Genomic DNA, 18,603 nt, shown 5'->3' with positions numbered 1-18,603 from the left:
GGATTATTAATTGCTGCTAATATAAAAATCTTATAAAGCACTACAAAATAAAATTATATGAATTTACATGATGATTTTCAATATTAAAACTTATGAAAAAATTACGATATATATATTAGAAATAATATTTTTGTTGATCTGGATAGTAATTGGAGAGATAGAGAGGGAGAAACAGAATTTATTGTGGTCAGTTTTATCGACGAGGACTTTAGCGCTTTCTTATCGACTGAGCGGCAACTTTAAATAACCGCCAGTAGAGTAAAATCAGCGCTCATTTTTGTTGACTTCTTGAATCTTGACTGTAAAGTGTAAAGTAAAATATTTTATGATTTGTTTTTTTGATTAACCAACTTTAACCAAGCTAAAATGGCTAAAATCCTATGATAACCAATTTGAAGATCGACTTTAATACATGATCGCTTTCTGGATTTGTGGGAATGGGAACCAATACGGTTTATGAATTCAATTCACAATCGAATCCACATTGGTAACCGCATATCTTACAAGCGATCCAGCACGAGATCCAGTGTATGCGCAGTGTTTTGCAATACTGACGTTAAGGTTAATTTTAACCTCTTCATTGAGAGCAATCAGGTAAACATTACCAAAATATTGTCTACTATTTATATAATTGTGTACATCTCTTAAAAACAATACTCATAACCAACCCAATAAAATCATTAAGTACCTTTTTTCCAGAGAATTTTGCATCAGTATGGATCCTGAAATACAGCAGAAAGTTTTGCAATTTGAATCGTTTATCAATGATGTATTAAAAGCAGATCTGACAAAATTGGAAGAAAAATTAAATCAGAAAAGCGAAGACTTGGAAACATTTGTATCGTTGAAAAATGTAATCTCAGTATTCAAAGGTAATGAATTTGACAAATCTGGTTTTAAAACCAAAGTAGATATTGGAAATAATTTCCTTATGCAAGCACATATTATAGATACTAACAAAATTTATCTTGATGTTGGCTTAAGTCATTTTGTTGAATTCTCTCTTGACGAAGCTTTAATTGTTATTAACGTCAGGACCAAACTTCTAGAAAGGCAAATAACAAACTTGAGAAAAGAAGTAGGAAAAACCAATGCTCATATTAAGCTGATTTTGATTTGTATAAGAGATTTACAAGGAATTAAATGATATTTATTCTTAGTTTTAAGAATTCTGTGTTATGTACTTACGATAAGGTGAATTTATTTAATTTCTTAGAACCATATTTTTATAAAGATTATTATAGTGCAGTTTCTACCTGTGTATTTTTATGTAAACTTATATGCAGTAAAACTTAAAAGATTAAAATTAAAATGATGATCTAAGATAAAGCAATAAGGCGATTTCTAGTCATCAATTGTGTGAATGCTTTTCTTCATTCCATTATGAAGAAAACTAAAGTTTCCAGCAAATTTTTCCCTTGGTCTTCTCTTAATTGTGCATCTTGTACTCAGCCTCTTGAGTTACCATGAGGCATACTTCATACAATATAAAAGTTGCATGACTTGTCTCAAGTGTTTACCAGTACTTACGCATATATTTAATATTCCCTGATGGAAGTGAAGAAGGTTCTTGCCGTTCTTGCTCAGTACTACATACCCTCTGTATATTTTCAAGAACTTTATCAAGATCATATTCATTTTTAATATCCCAGTACTTCCTAAAAAGGCAAGAACAGCAATTTTTCAAATTCTAAAAAATAAGAGAAAATTTCCTCATTTTATTCAATATTTAATTATATATTTTTGAAATAAATATGTTAAAGAAAAGATACCTAAAACTCCTTAACTTTGTAAATTTTTAAAAAGCTTAATGATTTTTCCACGCTTTAAACAGATTATCTCATACATTTTACTAATTTACACAGATTATAAGCATAAAAAAGCCAATTTTAAATCTTGATTTTAAACAATTATGACAGAAAACTAATTTTTATATACAAATACGGTCAATTATAACTTTTGTTTGTTTATCTACAATGCGTTACTAACCGACACAAACTAATACCAACAATCGGTCGGTACGATAATTACATACTGTATTCAGAAATAACAATACCAACATAATAGTGTAAAAATAATTAAAACAACTCTAGACTTTAAATTTAATTAAAGCCCATAGAAAGCGAACGGAGATTGACGCCTAGTAAGTTAAAACTCGAATTTCCATGTATGTATACATTATTTATATATATAACTACACATTGAAAAGTATAATTTACAACTATAAATTGACTACAATTCTTTCATTAACTCATCATAAACGATCAAGAATTAGCTGCAATAATAAATAAATTTATCTACACAGCATTATTGCACTAAATTTATTATGATTTTAATTTGAAGCCTACATTTTGCATAAAGATACGTCACGATAGTTTAATGGTATTCATGCATTACTTTAAATACAAAACTATTCATATACTTAACTATCATAAATTATTCGATTACACGTAGCATATATTATTGTTCGGGATTTTGTGTTATTGCGAGCGGTTCCAGATCCAGACTCGGGCCGGTTCACTCTGTCTCTCTCTTTCACCTCATAGTTCGGCACATCGCCGTCCGGTGGCTGGCTCGCGTAGCGACTTTCTCGCTGGTAAGATTTTGCCTGTGAGGTACTTAAGCCGCGAGTCACGCTTGTTCGCTGTCTCTCGACTACGTCGAGACCCTAGAGACTCTGCTCTCTAGTTTTCCTCTTTGTAGTGCAATAGCACTGTCATTTCCTTTAACTTGACAATAGCCCATCTGCGTACATACACCACTTTGGTTGCGCAGTCTACGTCCCATCCTTTTTTCCACCTTTCTTGACTTTCGTTTGAAAGTCATACCGGGTCAAATCTCTCACAATTATAATATTACTTAATTAATTTATGACAATAGAGTATATGAATAGAATTTTGTATTTAAACTACTGAATGAATACCATTAAACTATCGGATCTTCATGCAAAATGTAGGCTTCAAATTAAAATCATAATAAATTTAGTGCAATAATGCTGTGTAGATAAATTGATTTATTATTGCAGCTAATTCTTGATCGTTTATGATGAGTTAATGAAAGAATTGTAGTCAATCTTTAAAAGGCTGTTTTGCTATACGTATGTCAAGTCAGAGCTGTAGCGCAGACGAGAAGGTTGTCGTTTCTCACGCGGCGGGCTCGGGTTCGAGTCTTGGCGGGGTTTAAAATTTTTTCATTTTTTTTCATTACAAGGATCTTTTTTTTTAATAACCATTATCTTATTGGACTCAATAAAAAATAAAAAAAATGCATTTGTTAGCAGATTAATACAAAAACATTGAGTATATTATACCTCAACTTATTACAGGGTCTTTTCCTAACAGCGGAGCATAGGAGATTCGTGTTAGTTGACTATTGTAACGTCCCGGTTCTCGTGGACGGATTTCTATACGTACGCGGCTCGTTCTTGAATAATCCGTTTCGGGCACTATACGTTGGACTAGTTTGCCCGGGACCGGTCGCGATTCGATTCGTTCGCTGCGTGGAATGATGCTGAGATTATTTTACCTGTTCGTCCGGATGCGCCTCTTCTAGATGAATGGAAAGTGGAAAATGCGGAGAAAATAAAGCACACTGATTTTACTTTGAGAATATCGAAATACTATAATTATTGGAAATACGGATATGGATTACAATTAAATAAGAAATGATAACTATGCTACGATATACAAGTAAGACAAAGGAAAAAACAAATCGATTGGAACAAAGGTATGACCTTGTTAAAAGAAGTATCTTGAATGCCTTAATTGAAAATTAGTCGCTACGTTCTTAACCTAGGGCTGGACTCCCTGACCATCGGAGTGGGGGGTGCGCGTTGAGTTAACGCGCATGAGGTTGCCCCCTCTCCACTATCTCGTGAGGAGCGTTATAGCTATAATATGTGCTCCCAAGGGAAAAGGATGTTACACCTCCCCCCCTGGGAGAAATAAAAGAATTGGACGAATTCTTTTATGCTAATGGGGTCAGGGAGCCCATTGTTAGCCAGAAGGGCTTTATTCTATTTAAGGGATTAAAGCTGATTTCCTGAGGTCTGGGCTCGAGCATCTTCTTCTGCCCTGAGTCGCCTAGTACGGTTTTCCAGGATGAATTTGACGCAGTGGGGGCATTCATCCCTAGGATCGTCTATGTATGCCTCGCATATGTTGCAGACCTTGTGGAAACTGTATTGAGGGTCTTGAACCATACAGTTATTGCACCAATTGTCTACTATGAAACACATGAGGCAACTCGGGCATCGGGGGTAGCTGGTATATATCTTCCCCTTGCATTCGAAGCACTTTATCTTTTCTGTAAGGGTGGCTCTCGAGATTTGTATATATTCCCGCGCGTGGTATAGTTGCTTCGTCTCCGGATCCTTGTTGTCGAAGCACCGGTGACAAATCAGCCCCGGGCTGGCAGTGTCTCCGTCCAATACAATGCGGGCTCCCCTCGTGCAGTATACCTCGGCTGCCCCTTTGATGTAGAATTTCTCGTTGTCCCTTATTGTACTGCGATGGAAAATTATAGAAATCTGGAAGGGAAACTGAAATAAAGGGTGTTTAGTAATGTCAGCAGTCGTTAGTATGACGTAATTAAGCTCTAGTGAGGTCTAGGAATGTCGAACTATGATTATTCGGTGCGCTGGGAGGATAAGGGTTTTGGGCGCTATTTTGCCCATCGAGATCGCCCCTGCGGAGGTCCAGGGACCTCTGTGATCTATGTAGAGTAGGATACAAAGTCGGTTCGGTGTTGGAGCGTGATCCTTCGGGAGCTGCCTCTTCGATTCTCTCCGCTTCGTTGTCTCTCCTTCTGGTCCCGGGTTCAGGATTCCGTCTCCTTGCAATAGCCTGGTGCAACAGCAGGTTGGTTAGCGAGTTCCAACATGCCCCCACTAGGTGAATTCCCCATCCATAGGCTGCGTGCAAGGCGTAACCATGCAACAGGGTATCAAGGGTCATCTTTATCACGACGTATACCATGTATATTCCTAATAATCCGGCACTAGTGGTCCCAAAAGTGGTCATCCCCATCCAGATTTTTCCCATGGTGGTTTGGGTAATTTTTTCCAGTGCCGTTTCGTCTAATAGATGGTGAATTGATATGCCCTCTTCCATGGATGGTCGTCCTGAGAAGCTTCTGATGACATTATTAGTCAGGGCCGGTCTTTCAGCCGAGAACATGATGTGATCTCGCAATCGGTCAATATCGTTCTGACTGTATATACCGGAAGTGGCAAGATTCCCAGGTGATAGATATTTCCAGGTAAGCTGAGTTTTCGGTTTCAATTTTTCGGGAGCGCTTACGTCCAGAGCTTTTGGTAACAGCCGCACCCATCCATGTTCAGTCAGATGGCGTGTTGGTAGGACGCTGGAACAATCTCTCTTGGTGCCATACCTCTTTAAAATCCTTGATCGGGGGGCCACGAAGTACGATTCGTTGAGGTAAGTCACTGGGAGTTCTAGGAAACACTCCAATGTCTCCCGAATCTCCACTCGCACAGGGATACATTTTATAACGTAGATTACTTCCCCTGCTGGATCCGCAGTGTATCCCGGTCCCTTCATAAGTGTGTACGCGAAATCGGTGGGGTTAGAGGCAGCGGTCGACAACGTGATCTCCAACAGTTGACGCTCCATATCACATTTTTGCCTGATGATATCTGTATATAATGAATTTACCTGGTTGCGGATATGTCTTTCTACGTATATAAACTTTGAATTTATGTAAGTGAACAGGTCCATGTTTTCGACTGACATGTCCCTGGATTTTGGGAAAGTATTTCCTGCTTGGGTTTCCAGTACGAATAATTTGGGGTGTTCCGTGCGATATAACTCGTATCCACATATCTTCAGGCTAGTCGTGCGGGTCAGGGCGAAAGTGATGTCATTAGAGATAACGGAGAAGACCTCGGGTGCGTTTGTTGATCCAATTTCTTGAATCTTCTGGGCTTTGCCTTCATATAGGACGTCATACCCAGAGAAGTCGCAGGTGCTGGAAGGGGTTAACTGCCAGTATGTGTTTCCGTCCTGTACATCCATACATTCTAAGTCTCCAGCATGGCATACGGTGCCTGAGGGTAAATTGATCTTTCCTGTAGGTGTTCGCAATATGCTTATTCCCGATTTCAGAGTGATTTCCAATGACCCTTGGACGATTACATTGTCCCAAGAGCCGTAGGTATCTGCGTAATATGTTCCAATGCATTTTCCGTCGTTATCTATCCTCCCTGCGGCTGTGACTGGCCTGGAGGTGGTAGAGTTTGGTTTCAAGTCTGATATTACTATACGATCATTGAAGTAGAAAACACCGGTAGAGTGCATGGTGCGGCATTGCTGTTCGTTAATTTCCTTGATGTAAGAGACAAACCCGTTGTGCACTTCAGAGGTGTGTGAGTGCATTCCACAGTACTTTACGGTTCTTGAATAATGGACCAAACATTGTATGATCTCGATGGGTTGATAATCAGCGATTTGGAGGACTTGGATATAGGTAGGAGTGGTTTCGGTTTGGATGTTTTTTATATTGCAGTCTTCTACATCTAACAAGCTGATGGTGGTAACATTTAGATGGGGCCCTCGGCAGTCATAACCAATCAGCCCAGCGCAGAGACGTGCGAATGTTAAGATGAGGAAGAAGTGGGGAGATGAGATGTACATGCTGCGTCCTGCAATCCAGGAACGTCCTTACTTAGTCTAGCTTTATCGTTATGTATAATACGCATTTTATTCTTATATCTAATCTTAAGATTATTGTTAGGAAGAGTCTCTAGGATTTCGAAGGGTCCTTCATATTGATTCGCGAATTTCCCCACTCTAGGTTCTTTTACCACGTATACCCAGTCCCCTTCCCTGAATGTGACAGGCTTTACGCGCGCGTCGTAGTATCTTTTATTTCTTTCTTTCGATTTCTGCAAATTTTCTCTAGCCAGAGCTTGAGCATTATTTACACGATGGAATAGTTCTGTAACGTATTCGACATACGTATGTTCAGTTGACTCTTCTAACGGCGGGTCCGATGCCGGAATCCTGGCGATTCTTCCAAATATCAATTCATGGGGTGTGAACTGGGTACTCTCATGTACGCTAGTGTTATATGAGAACGTGGCGGTCTCGAGCCACTCATCCCAGTCAGTGTAACTAGTGTTAACGTAAGCCTTTAAATATTCTACTAATACATGGTGGGACCTTTCCAACGACCCGTTTGACTGTGGATGATAGGCCGTAGTCCGGAATTGTTTGATGTTGAACTTTTTCGCTACGCTTTTCATAATGCTAGATAAGAAATTTGACCCTTGATCCGTTAATAAAGCTTTTGGTGCTCCAAATACACAGATACACCTTTTCAGTAATCCCTGTGCCGTTTCGATACTATTGGCCGCAGATAGGGGTACTGCAATTAGGAATTTCATCAAAAGGTCCTGCATTGTTAGGATGTATTTATTGCCCTTAAGGGTCTCGGGTAACGGTCCTACTATGTCTAAAGCTATTTTATCGAACGAAGATCCCGGTGTGTCCGTTAAGACCATCGGTTGCTTGGTTTTTATTCGAATTAATTTGCGGAGTTGACAGCCCCGGCAATTCTGAATGAACTCCTGGATATCCTTTTTCATGGAATTCCAATGGTAGTAAGGCCGCATTCTGTTGTACGTTTTCGAGATACCCTTGTGCCCTCCTGAGCTAGACTCGTGATATTCTTTAATTAAGGTTTTCCGTGCTTGCTTATCTGGGGTTATTACTAGTTGCTTACAGACTATAAAGGTGATCTCTCTGCCAATAAAAATTCGCTTTAGTAGATTTACAATTCGTTTCCAAGGAATGTCATCTATGGATTCTGTTTTGGCTAGGCATATGGTCTTAAATTTGAAAGTGTCTTGTACTTGCAGTAATGATAACAAAGCTAGATTTAAATCTTCGTCGGTGAGTAAATCTTTGTGTTCCCTTTTTATTGGAAGAGTTACAAGGACCTTCTGATTTTGATAAATTATATGGGCCTCGGTTAGTGTCAATTCCTGATAAGAGGGCAAAAGGTTCTCTTCACGCAATTTCAGAGCGCCTTTGTCAACGGGTTCTCCTTTGCAATCAGTAAAAATAACGATGTTATCGCGTCGGTTTGTCAGGCAGTCGCGTGTTTCAGCAAACTTAGGCGAGTCGTTGTTTTCGGGTGTAGTGGATTGTACGGTATCGTTTATATCGTCTGTTATTTCGTCGTCGGTCAGTTCGTCGTCACTAGGGTCTTCATGGAGAGCATAGATTTCGGCTTTGTCCAGTATGTTTATCGGCTCAGGTTCCTCGTAGTCTAAACAGCGCGTATCAGTTTCTGTCTCTTGGTTCGCAAAGAGGCTAACGGAGGGTCCGCATAGCTGAGGATTATTGCAGTCGGGGTAATAAATAACGCGACTGAAAAGGACATATTCTGGAGGGTTTCTTGAGAGGGCGTCTGCGTTGTCGTTAATTTTTCCGGGCTTATGTTTTATTTCAAAGTCGAAATCAGAGATCTTCAGCCACCAATTCCAAAGTCTAGACGATTTATCTTTTGCGTTTTTGAGCCACACCAGCGGCTTATGGTCGGTGATCACCGTGAATTTATGCCCGTAAATGTAATGCCGAAAGGTGGAAATGGCGTAATAGATGGCTAAACATTCTTTTTCTATGGTGGAATATTTCGCCTCGGTTTTGCTTAGTACCCGCGACGCATATGAAATCGGCAGATCTTTGCCTACGTCTCCTTGGCTCAACACCGCGCCTATCGCGTAACCCGATGCATCTGTTGTAATTATGAAAGGCTTGTCGAAATTCGGGTACTGGAGTATCGGAGCCGTACACAGGGCGTCCCGCAACGTTTCGAACGCCCTTTGCTGCAAATGAGTCCAAACGAAAGGTTTCGCCTTTTGTAGTAGGTCCGTCAAGGGTTTTGCTACTTTAGAAAACCCGGGGATAAATCGTCGGTAATAGCCTACGAGTCCCAGGAATTGTTTTATATTCTTGGGGTTTTTTGGTAAGGGAAAAGTCTGAAGGGCCTCTATTTTCTTTGGGTCTGCCCTAACTCCGTCTTCGCTAATGACGTGCCCTAAATATACTACTTCTTTCCTCAGGAAGCTGCATTTCTCAGGCTGTAATTTGAGATTGGCGTCTTTCAGTCTTTTCATCAGTCTCTCGAACTTTACCGTGTGTTCTTCGAGGGTTCTGGCATAAATAACGATGTCGTCCATATAAACGAACAACTCTGTCCCCTGTAACCCTGCCAATACCGAATCCATAACGCGTTGGAAAATAGCAGGCGCGTTTTTCAACCCAAAAGGCATTCGTTTGAATTGATAGTGTCCATAAGGGGTAGAGAATGCGGTTTTATGTGCATCTCTCCCGGACATTTCGATTTGATGGAATCCTGATGCTAGATCTAATATTGTAAAGTATTTGGCCTCCCCTAGTTGATCTAAGATTTCTGCGATATTGGGCAAAGGGTATTTGTCAGCGATTGTTTTTTCATTTAAATGACGGAAGTCTATGACCATCCGCCAGCGTTTATTACCGTCCCCGTCAGCTTTCTTCGGTACAATCCATACCGGAGAGTTGTAAGGGGAAAAGGAGGGTTCAATTATATCCTGGTCTAATAGCTCTTGTACTTGTCGGTTAATTTCGGTTTTATGAACGGGGGGAAATCTGTATTGTTTAGTGTGGACAGGAATTTCATCGATGGTATCGAGAGAGCACTTAGCTGTACTGGCGGGTCCCAATTGTCTCCCTGGTATTTTGAAATTTTCTATATGTTTCGCGACTAAATCTATAATATACTCCTTTTCCTCGATATTTAGCCCCTCTAAATCTAATTCTAATCCTAACTTTTTACTACTACTAATTTGATTAATATTCCGAAACTCTGGAGATTCGGTGGGTTCAGTGGATTTAGAAAATGCAGTAGATTCGGAGAATTCAGAGGATTTGGAAGGCTCAATGGCCTTAGGAAACTCAGCGGACGGTGGTGATTTGCTAGTCACCCCGTAATATTCAAGAAACTCCATAGTAGGAACTTCAGCCAACACATCGTCTTTAGTGGATTTAGAAAAATCAGAGGACGGCGGTGCTTTGCTAGTCACCCCGTAGTATTCGAGAAGCTCCACAGTAGGAACTTCGGCCATCACCTCGTCTTCGTTAATATTGAGGGCAGCGACATGGGCATACCCATTAGTGTTAGTAACTAACGCTTCTCCCACGTATAACCCTTGAAGAAGATTAATCTTGGGGACCCATCCCTTCTTTATTTCCGGGTTGCCTATTCGAAATTTAAAGGGGCTGCATGTCCTAGCAGGCAGCGAGATTAATTCCGGAGTCTTAAACGGTATCGTAATGCCGTTCATCTTCAAGCAATTTCTATCGTAGTTGATTTGCGCCTCATTGTGTGCAAAGAATTCGTCCCCGAGGATTCCGTCATGTTTAATAGGGAAAGAGTCTGGAACTACGTGAAACTTGGCAGATGTCCCGAATAGGTTTAATTTAACCGAGCCTAGAGTAACTAATTTTCCCTCCGTGATTCCTGTCAATGATAAGATTTCGGAATTATCGAGTGCATGATCCGGTACCTTATGGAGTTTTATAACGTTCACCTGGGCCCCCGTGTCTAATAGAAACTCCGTCGTGTTTGTTAGTGAGTTTGTTATACATTCGACACTACGGTGCTTATTGCGGTTTAATCTAATAGTGGCAATTTTTAATTCTGATTCGGCGGGAGTTCTGGCAGATCTTGGTCTAAAAAATGACCGGGTTGAGTCTCGTTATTATAATTGTTCGCGTAGTTGTGAACGTTTTCATTCGGGTATCGTTCTGATGGTTGTGGGGGGTGTTGGTACTCGTTTATTGGGCTTTGGTTTGTTTCGAGGATTGGTTGGTCCGATTGCATGAACCGCACAGGGTATTGCCGGTTGTTTCCCGTGGGAAGGTGTGGGGGGTTATATCGCGGGTTATTAGAATCATTCCATGCTTGGTTATTTTGGTTTGCGAGGTTCGGCCTATTATTATGATTAGTCGGATTATTCGACGGATTAGGCGTAAAAGGGACGGTATGGGGGTTGAGACTTTGCGTGGCTTTTCTATAGGCGAGCTTCCTACAGACCGATATATCATGACCCTGATTTTTACAGTAACGACATATTTCCCGAGCTTCGGGGGGTGAAGGGTTCTGGTTAATCCTCCCGGTCTGAGGGGGTGTTGCAGTTTGCCGTTGATCGGCGTTTCCCGATCCTTTTCCTGACTGTAAATCACGGTCTATCTCTACTGCGTTGGAAATTGCTTCCTTTAAATCCCTGTAGCGGGACATTCGTACTCTCAAATGTAAATCGTCCCGTAGGCCGTCAACGAACGACTTTAAGATATCATCTTCGTGTTTCCGCGTAATGCCTACCGGTGGCGAGCCTTGCCATTCGTCTTCTACCCCTTCTATTAACGCGGTGGAGATTAATTTAAAGCGGCCTATATAGTCGAATAGGTTCTCACGAGGTTGTTGTTTCATGATGCTTAATTCTCCTAAGCACCGATTCACCGACTTGTTTATGCCGAACAGCCTTTTAAGGTGGTACTCATATTCTTCGTACGAGTCGAATCGAGTTCCTAACGTAACCTTTCCCGCCGCTCCCTGTAGATCGTTCGCCAACAATTCCACGAAAACTCCGTGCATTTCGGGGGCGACCTGTGCCTTGATACGTCGGCAACTCATCAAGTGTTTTCGAAGCGCGCTGCTTTTCCCATCGAAGGGAGTTACGAGCTTGATAGCTTTGTACGGGCTCAAATATGGATCCTGGGAGTTTACACTAAAAGGCGTTCTTTCTCTATCTATTCTATCGCCCCTATCCCCGTTATACTCGGCGGCGCGCTCACGGTCGTTCTGTACGATGAGAGTTCTGAGTCTGCTTATAGTAGCTTCCTGATCTTCCTCCCGCCTATCCTTTTCCCCGATTTCCTTCTCTAATCTGTCAATTTTCGCCCGAAGTCCTTCCATTTCTTCGGGATTTCCTCGCTCTGCGGTTAACACTTCAAGCCTATTTTCTAGTTCCCGTATCCTTTTATCCCTGCTCTGTCTTTCGCTTCGCAACAGTTCGACCTCGTCCTGCGACAGCCCGCTCTTTCTCCTCTCCAATTCCGACTCTAATTCTCTAATCCTATGGTTACTATTTACTAACTCTGCTTGTAGCTGGTCAAAATGGACCTGAGTCAAGCCTTTACCATTCGACATGGTTTCGCTTATTATTTAATTAGTTATCGAATCGCGGAATCCCACTTCTGACACCAATTTTGTAACGTCCCGGTTCTCGTGGACGGATTTCTATACGTACGCGGCTCGTTCTTGAATAATCCGTTTCGGGCACTATACGTTGGACTAGTTTGCCCGGGACCGGTCGCGATTCGATTCGTTCGCTGCGTGGAATGATGCTGAGATTATTTTACCTGTTCGTCCGGATGCGCCTCTTCTAGATGAATGGAAAGTGGAAAATGCGGAGAAAATAAAGCACACTGATTTTACTTTGAGAATATCGAAATACTATAATTATTGGAAATACGGATATGGATTACAATTAAATAAGAAATGATAACTATGCTACGATATACAAGTAAGACAAAGGAAAAAACAAATCGATTGGAACAAAGGTATGACCTTGTTAAAAGAAGTATCTTGAATGCCTTAATTGAAAATTAGTCGCTACGTTCTTAACCTAGGGCTGGACTCCCTGACCATCGGAGTGGGGGGTGCGCGTTGAGTTAACGCGCATGAGGTTGCCCCCTCTCCACTATCTCGTGAGGAGCGTTATAGCTATAATATGTGCTCCCAAGGGAAAAGGATGTTACACTATAGCACTCGGAATGATGGAATCTGAGAGCGCTGATTGGTCAATATTGCGTAGTACCAACATATAATAGGCCGTTACCAATAGTTGGATACGAAAAATGAGATTCATCCGCCATTTTGGTGTGGAGAAATGTTTACATGCTAATCGTAGCAGAAAGAGGTGTAAAATGGAAAAATGTCAAATGTTATCGTTACTAAAGTAAAAATTGAATACTTTGAAGGAAAATGAAGAATATTCATACTTTCCATTCATTTTTTTCAATTTTTACTTTAGTAACCTTACCATTTGACATTTCTCCATTTTACACCTCTTTCTGCTAGGATTAGCATGTAAACATTTCTCCACACCAATATGGCTGATGAATCTCATTTTTTGTACCCAACTATTGGTAACGACTTATTATCTGTTGGTACTACGTAATATTGACCAATCAGCGCTCTCAGATTCCATCATTCCGAGTGCTATAGTCAACTAACACGAATCTCCTATGCTCCGCTGTTAGGAAAAGACCCTGTATAAGAACGCAATTTTTATATTTATTACCAAATCAAATAAATTAATGACTACATGTAAGTATTTCACAATCATTAAAAACTAATTTAGGAAAAAGATTTTGATTTGCTGTGAGTTTTTGAGTAAACGCAGCATTTAAGAGATACAGAGAGGTCCAAGAATCAACATCGTTTCTCTCGTTCCCGAGACCTACCGAAGCTTGTCGGAGGAGACCGATACACGTATGTACCGGTGCAAGAGTGTGCGTGCTACGACTGGTGAAGCATCATCTCACGGACCTAGTAGCCGCTTTCTATGTGTGAGAGCTGTATGCGCAGCAGACGGCGTGGTGGGGACTAAAGTCCATCCACAATCTGGCTTCACTGCCGTACATCACGTGAATTATATGTAAAACATGCAGTAACATTTTTATAGTTTGCCCATGTCGAAATGGAAAGATATCTATATTCTATCAATCGATTTATTTTCCGTGTCAAGAATATTTCATAGAAACTGCACGTTTTCTTATTATCACAAAAAGTATATATATCAGTGTGAAGCTCTTACTGCAAATATTTTCTCTTCCATACATACACACATGTATGAGTAACACTATAAATATATTGAACATTTTTGTAAAAGAATTATCTGACATTAATCATGAAATTTACACACCATTAACAAATTTGGTAATTAAGATTTGACGAAAATGTCTTGCCTAATTTTTCTCACTGAAAACGAATCCAGCTATAAACTTCGTCCGTAAGATCGCGTTTCCAGAAGGCATTGAAACTTATTTACATCCAAGAAAATAGTGGTTACACCTGAAAGTTCAAACATCTTCTGAAAACTGAGAACTGATAGAAATCCTTTATAGCTGTTTTAAATTTCAACTAAAATAATTACATAAGAAATGTTTCTCTTATCTGAAGCATCTTCCAATCTTTCTAACCTTATTTAATATTCCATGTCATTTTTTTAAAATTTAGAAATAACCTATAAAGTGGTTTTCGCAAGTTATAAAATGACCCATACAGCACACTTGACTAAAAGTGGTCTTATAGACATCTTTTAGTAATCCAATTGACTGAAAGGCACCTAAAAGATGTCTTTAAGTATTTTGGTGCTCTGCGGGCGAGTCTAATTTACCTTGTATTATTGAGTAGTTTTCCTTATCCTTCCAATTGTGCAATTCCATCACTATTGAATATAACTTAATCTCGATAGTAAAATTATGCATATAATATCTGGCCAGTTTAGAAATATTCTCAATATTAATTTCTGTTTGAATTACATTCTCCATTAATGCTAATATTTTCGTTGCAAGACAATTTATGGTGCCAGAACCTTGCATTTCCTTCATCAATAAGTCCTTTGCTTCCTTTACATCCTAATAGAAATTGTGTGTGTGTGTGTGAATAAGTTATAGTTTTTTAACCATTTTTTTTTATCTTTAATTATTAAATCTCTTACTTTTACAAACATTATTGAATACCCATACAGCACACTTGACTAAAAGTGGTCTTATAGATATCTTTTAGTCATCCAATTGACTAAAAGACACCTAAAAGATGTCTTTAAGCCACTAGGTGCTCTATGGGTAGTTCCTGGTTCATCATGATTAGGTGTTCACCAATCATTGTTTTACGTTGTAGAGTTTCATTTTTTTTTGTAAAAAATGGCCTCCTTTGAAAAAATCTATATAGTAAATATTTGATTGTGAATTACTGTAATTTTCCATCGATTCGATAAAAAAATGCCCAGACATGTTGACACCATAACAAAGAACACCCAGTCTTCGAGCTACAGCTTCAAATATTGTAGCTAATATCAAGGGATTATTATACTCGCTCTTTAAATCATGTTCTGTGGATGCAATTTCTAAGTTATATTCTAATTTGGCAATTACTTCTTTGCAAACTATTGTAAAAATAGTTTTGCATAGTGCACTTAATATTTTTTTATTATTGGTATAATCCCATTGGTTATCGTTAATGGAATTTTTCTTCCAAGATTTAAATTTTTCTTTATTAAATGAACGAAATATGGGATGCGATGGATCTAAATTTAGTTTGGTTTGATTAACCAAATCATCAAATAACTTTGTCGCTTTATAATAAAGGAATGTCTCTTGAACGGGTTTATGCTCTATATAAAGTACCCATACAGCACACTTGACTAAAAGTTGTCTTATGGACATCTTTTAGTCATCCAATTGGCTAAAAGACACCTAAAAAATGTCTTTAAGACATTTGGTGCTATATGGGTAACAATAAGTTTACACCCCTCTATAATTTGTTCTGTCTGATGTAATTCTGTAAACATGTTCCATACTTCTGCCACATATTTGGAATGAATGTAAGGCATAATTATCTAATAAATTGGCAGTTGAATAAACTTTTGGTCACTGTAATGACCCATACAGCACACTTGACTTAAAGTGGTCTTATAGATATCTTTTAGTCATCCAATTGACTAAAAGACACCAAAAAGATGTCTTTAAGCCACTAGGTGCTTTATGGGGAAATATACCTTATTTTTCTTATATAAGGCTGTATATAAGTACACGAGAAAATCTGTGCATATGCTAGCACAATATGAAAATTTATAACCTTAATATCAATTACAGTTTATTTTCTTCCATATCTTCTCTCCACAATTGTTGCCATTACAGTTACTTTTAGCCTAAGAATAAAAAATTTGCTAACTCTATTTTACCATATAATAAAACAAACGACAGCAAGATCGAATTGATACGATTCTTGAAAGTTTTGAATCGATTGGTAAAGAAATCATACGCATACAATATCGATTAAAAATATTAATTTTATTAAATATTTGCTCAAAGGCAGCATCCCTACTCTTTACACCGTTGAAAATGGTGTACAAAATGTGTACATTAAGGCGTTAAAGGGTTAATATATTGATTTGATAATAAACACACGCTGTTGTAATTAATATTCAAATAATTTAATAATGATTTTATGTATCATTCATAATTAATATTAATAAACGAAAGGAATTTAATAAAAATAATGTTTTTAGAATTATTGAAATGATCATGATTATAGTGTATTATGAAGTATAAAAAATAGGAAAAAGGGAATGAAAATTTGATGAAAAAAAAACTAATTATTGAGAAAATATGCAAAAAAATTATCTTAATCATCGTAAATTATCACATATTTTATAGGAAAGTGAGATAAAAATCGTAGAATGAACGTGAATGGTTCCAAAATATAGAAGAAATTAAAGTAGAGATTTTCATATAAAAATTTTACAAATTTTATTAATTAAGGATAACTTCTTCAACTTGTACATACCTAACAACTTTGAACATATTCGCAGATTTTTGAAATTTCTTCGTAAAATTTTCATAAAACTTCTAAAAATAAAGTTCGAAATGACCAATAGGTTCAGTTTATAGGAAAAATAATGAAAATTAACGGAAATTTTCCCAAGTTTTATGAACTGTTACGATCTTTCACGAAGTTTTACGAATTTTCAAGAAGCTTTTCCGACAATTTGCGAAGAAATTATAGAATTTTTAATAAAATTTTGGAGTGCTAAAATCTCTCAGGAAGGGTACAGTTCTAAGTAGTCAACCATTTATAAATTTCATGTGACATATCATTGAACTTGCAAAGAAACTCCCTTCTTATACCAAATGGTCTTACAGACCAAATAATCATTCTTAAAATTATATATAACTTAGCTAATTCGAAAAAGTCATATATGTTATCAGGGATTTTTAAAAGATTAATTTGTTCGAGCAAATATATCTGGTTTCAAAACCCTCTGTAAGCGTAACACGTTCAATTTTCTCTTTTAAGGCAGCCTTCCAGTCACGAAAACCCTGTAATAAAAAGAAATTTTTTTTATCTACAAGTTCCTCTTAAACTTATATTATTGAAAGTTACCTTTATCGCAGAAAGAAAACGCTCATATCAACTAATATAACAATATTTCGAGCAGTTCTCCTTCTTCTTGAAAATAAGACTCCTTATATTTTTTTTACAGCACACTCCCAATTTTCTTGCGGTTCCTTCGTACATTGTAGCTATTTCTAAAGGATGGCTAAAAAATCCGTGCAACCTGTGGTCAGTTTCTTCAAACGGAATGTTGCATAATTCCTGCGAGATTCTCATACTGTTGAGTTCATCCCCCTGTTTATCAACAACTACATTCTTCCTAAAAATTTTCATATTATCTCTAGACGTGGTAAATGTTAGATGTTCCGGCCATAATTTCTTCAATCTGAATTTTGTTTCCTCTGCAAGTACGTCAAATTTCTTTTGAAGATCAGGCAACAGAGGATTTTTGTAGACATAAAACAATCGGGATGACAACAATCCATATTCTTCCATGATTTGTTCTGATGGAAATTGTTTGTAGAAACTCCTCCATGCTACGGCTATGTAAGCTTCCACAATGGAACACCGAACTTCTCTACGATATTTTTTTTCTAGCCTATAATCAATATATAACGGATTCAGGTCTCTGAATAAGATTAACAAAGCATTTGAAAATAGACTGCAGTTCAACGATAAGCACAAGATAAAGAAAAACATGAAGTCATTCCATATAACATAAATGACTAAAAACCGATTTAATCTCTAGACCATCAGGAATTCTCAAGGGGCAATTTCATGGACGCTGGAAAGCAGCGTCAAAGGCATATGTCAATGTCACGTGACTTCAATTGACGCTAGCGTCAAAAATAAGAAGTGCAGTCGGCACGCGGTTACCTCTGCCAGCGTTACCTGCTCTAGCATTGGGATTGGGATTTGGGACCCCGAACATAAAAGCTTCTATTGCTTCCGCCATGTTTACAGCGCTGCACTGTGCTGCCATCTGAATTCGCTTGAGATCGCGAATTATGTAATTCCACTCTGTTTAGCCCATGGATGTACAAAGTATGTACATACTACACTACAATTCTACATAGTATGTACATTAGGGTGGCTATAAAAAAAGAAATTTTTTTCCGGTGCTTTTATTTTGTTAAGAATGATGAAAAAAGAGGAATAAAATTTTTTTAAATTTTTTTGAAGCCGTTAAATGATGCCGACATCGTTTTTAAAATTAAAAATATAGATTTATTGAAAACGATTTAACAAAATTATAAATTAATATTGTGCTAGATTAATGTTTTTTTTATTACATATTCTTGTAATTTAACTAAAAGACTTTTCAAAGCACAATATTAATTTATAATTTCGTTAAATCGTTTTCAATAAATCTAAATTTTTAATTTTAAAATCGATATTGGCACAATT

At 38.2% G+C, this 18,603-nt stretch overlaps 1 protein-coding gene across 2 annotated transcripts; it reads left to right on the top strand.

Annotated features, from left to right (window-relative positions):
• The first annotated feature begins 4 nt into the window (after positions 1 to 4).
• On the top strand, positions 5 to 1,248 carry Uxt (Uxt prefoldin-like subunit). Of its 2 annotated transcripts, XM_066732600.1 has the most exons (3): positions 5 to 594; positions 700 to 872; positions 951 to 1,248. In XM_066732600.1, the coding sequence occupies exons 2-3, from the start codon at positions 716 to 718 to the stop codon at positions 1,145 to 1,147; spliced, it is 354 nt and encodes a 117-aa protein (XP_066588697.1). In that variant the 5' UTR covers positions 5 to 594; positions 700 to 715; the 3' UTR covers positions 1,148 to 1,248. The 2 variants fall into 2 exon arrangements, with proteins under 2 accessions (XP_066588697.1, XP_066588696.1); XM_066732599.1 differs by having other exon boundaries at positions 8 to 594; positions 700 to 1,248.
• The last annotated feature ends 17,355 nt before the right edge of the window (positions 1,249 to 18,603 follow it).

The sequence above is a fragment of the Prorops nasuta genome, unplaced genomic scaffold, assembly GCF_024137725.1.
Source record: "Prorops nasuta isolate Cenicafe-Biocafe unplaced genomic scaffold, Cenicafe_Pnas_1.2 PNAS00010, whole genome shotgun sequence".
Classification (NCBI taxonomy): Eukaryota; Metazoa; Arthropoda; class Insecta; order Hymenoptera; family Bethylidae; genus Prorops; species Prorops nasuta.
The sequence above is the reverse complement of the archived record's forward strand: the minus strand, read 5'-3'. Positions and strand labels throughout refer to the sequence as shown.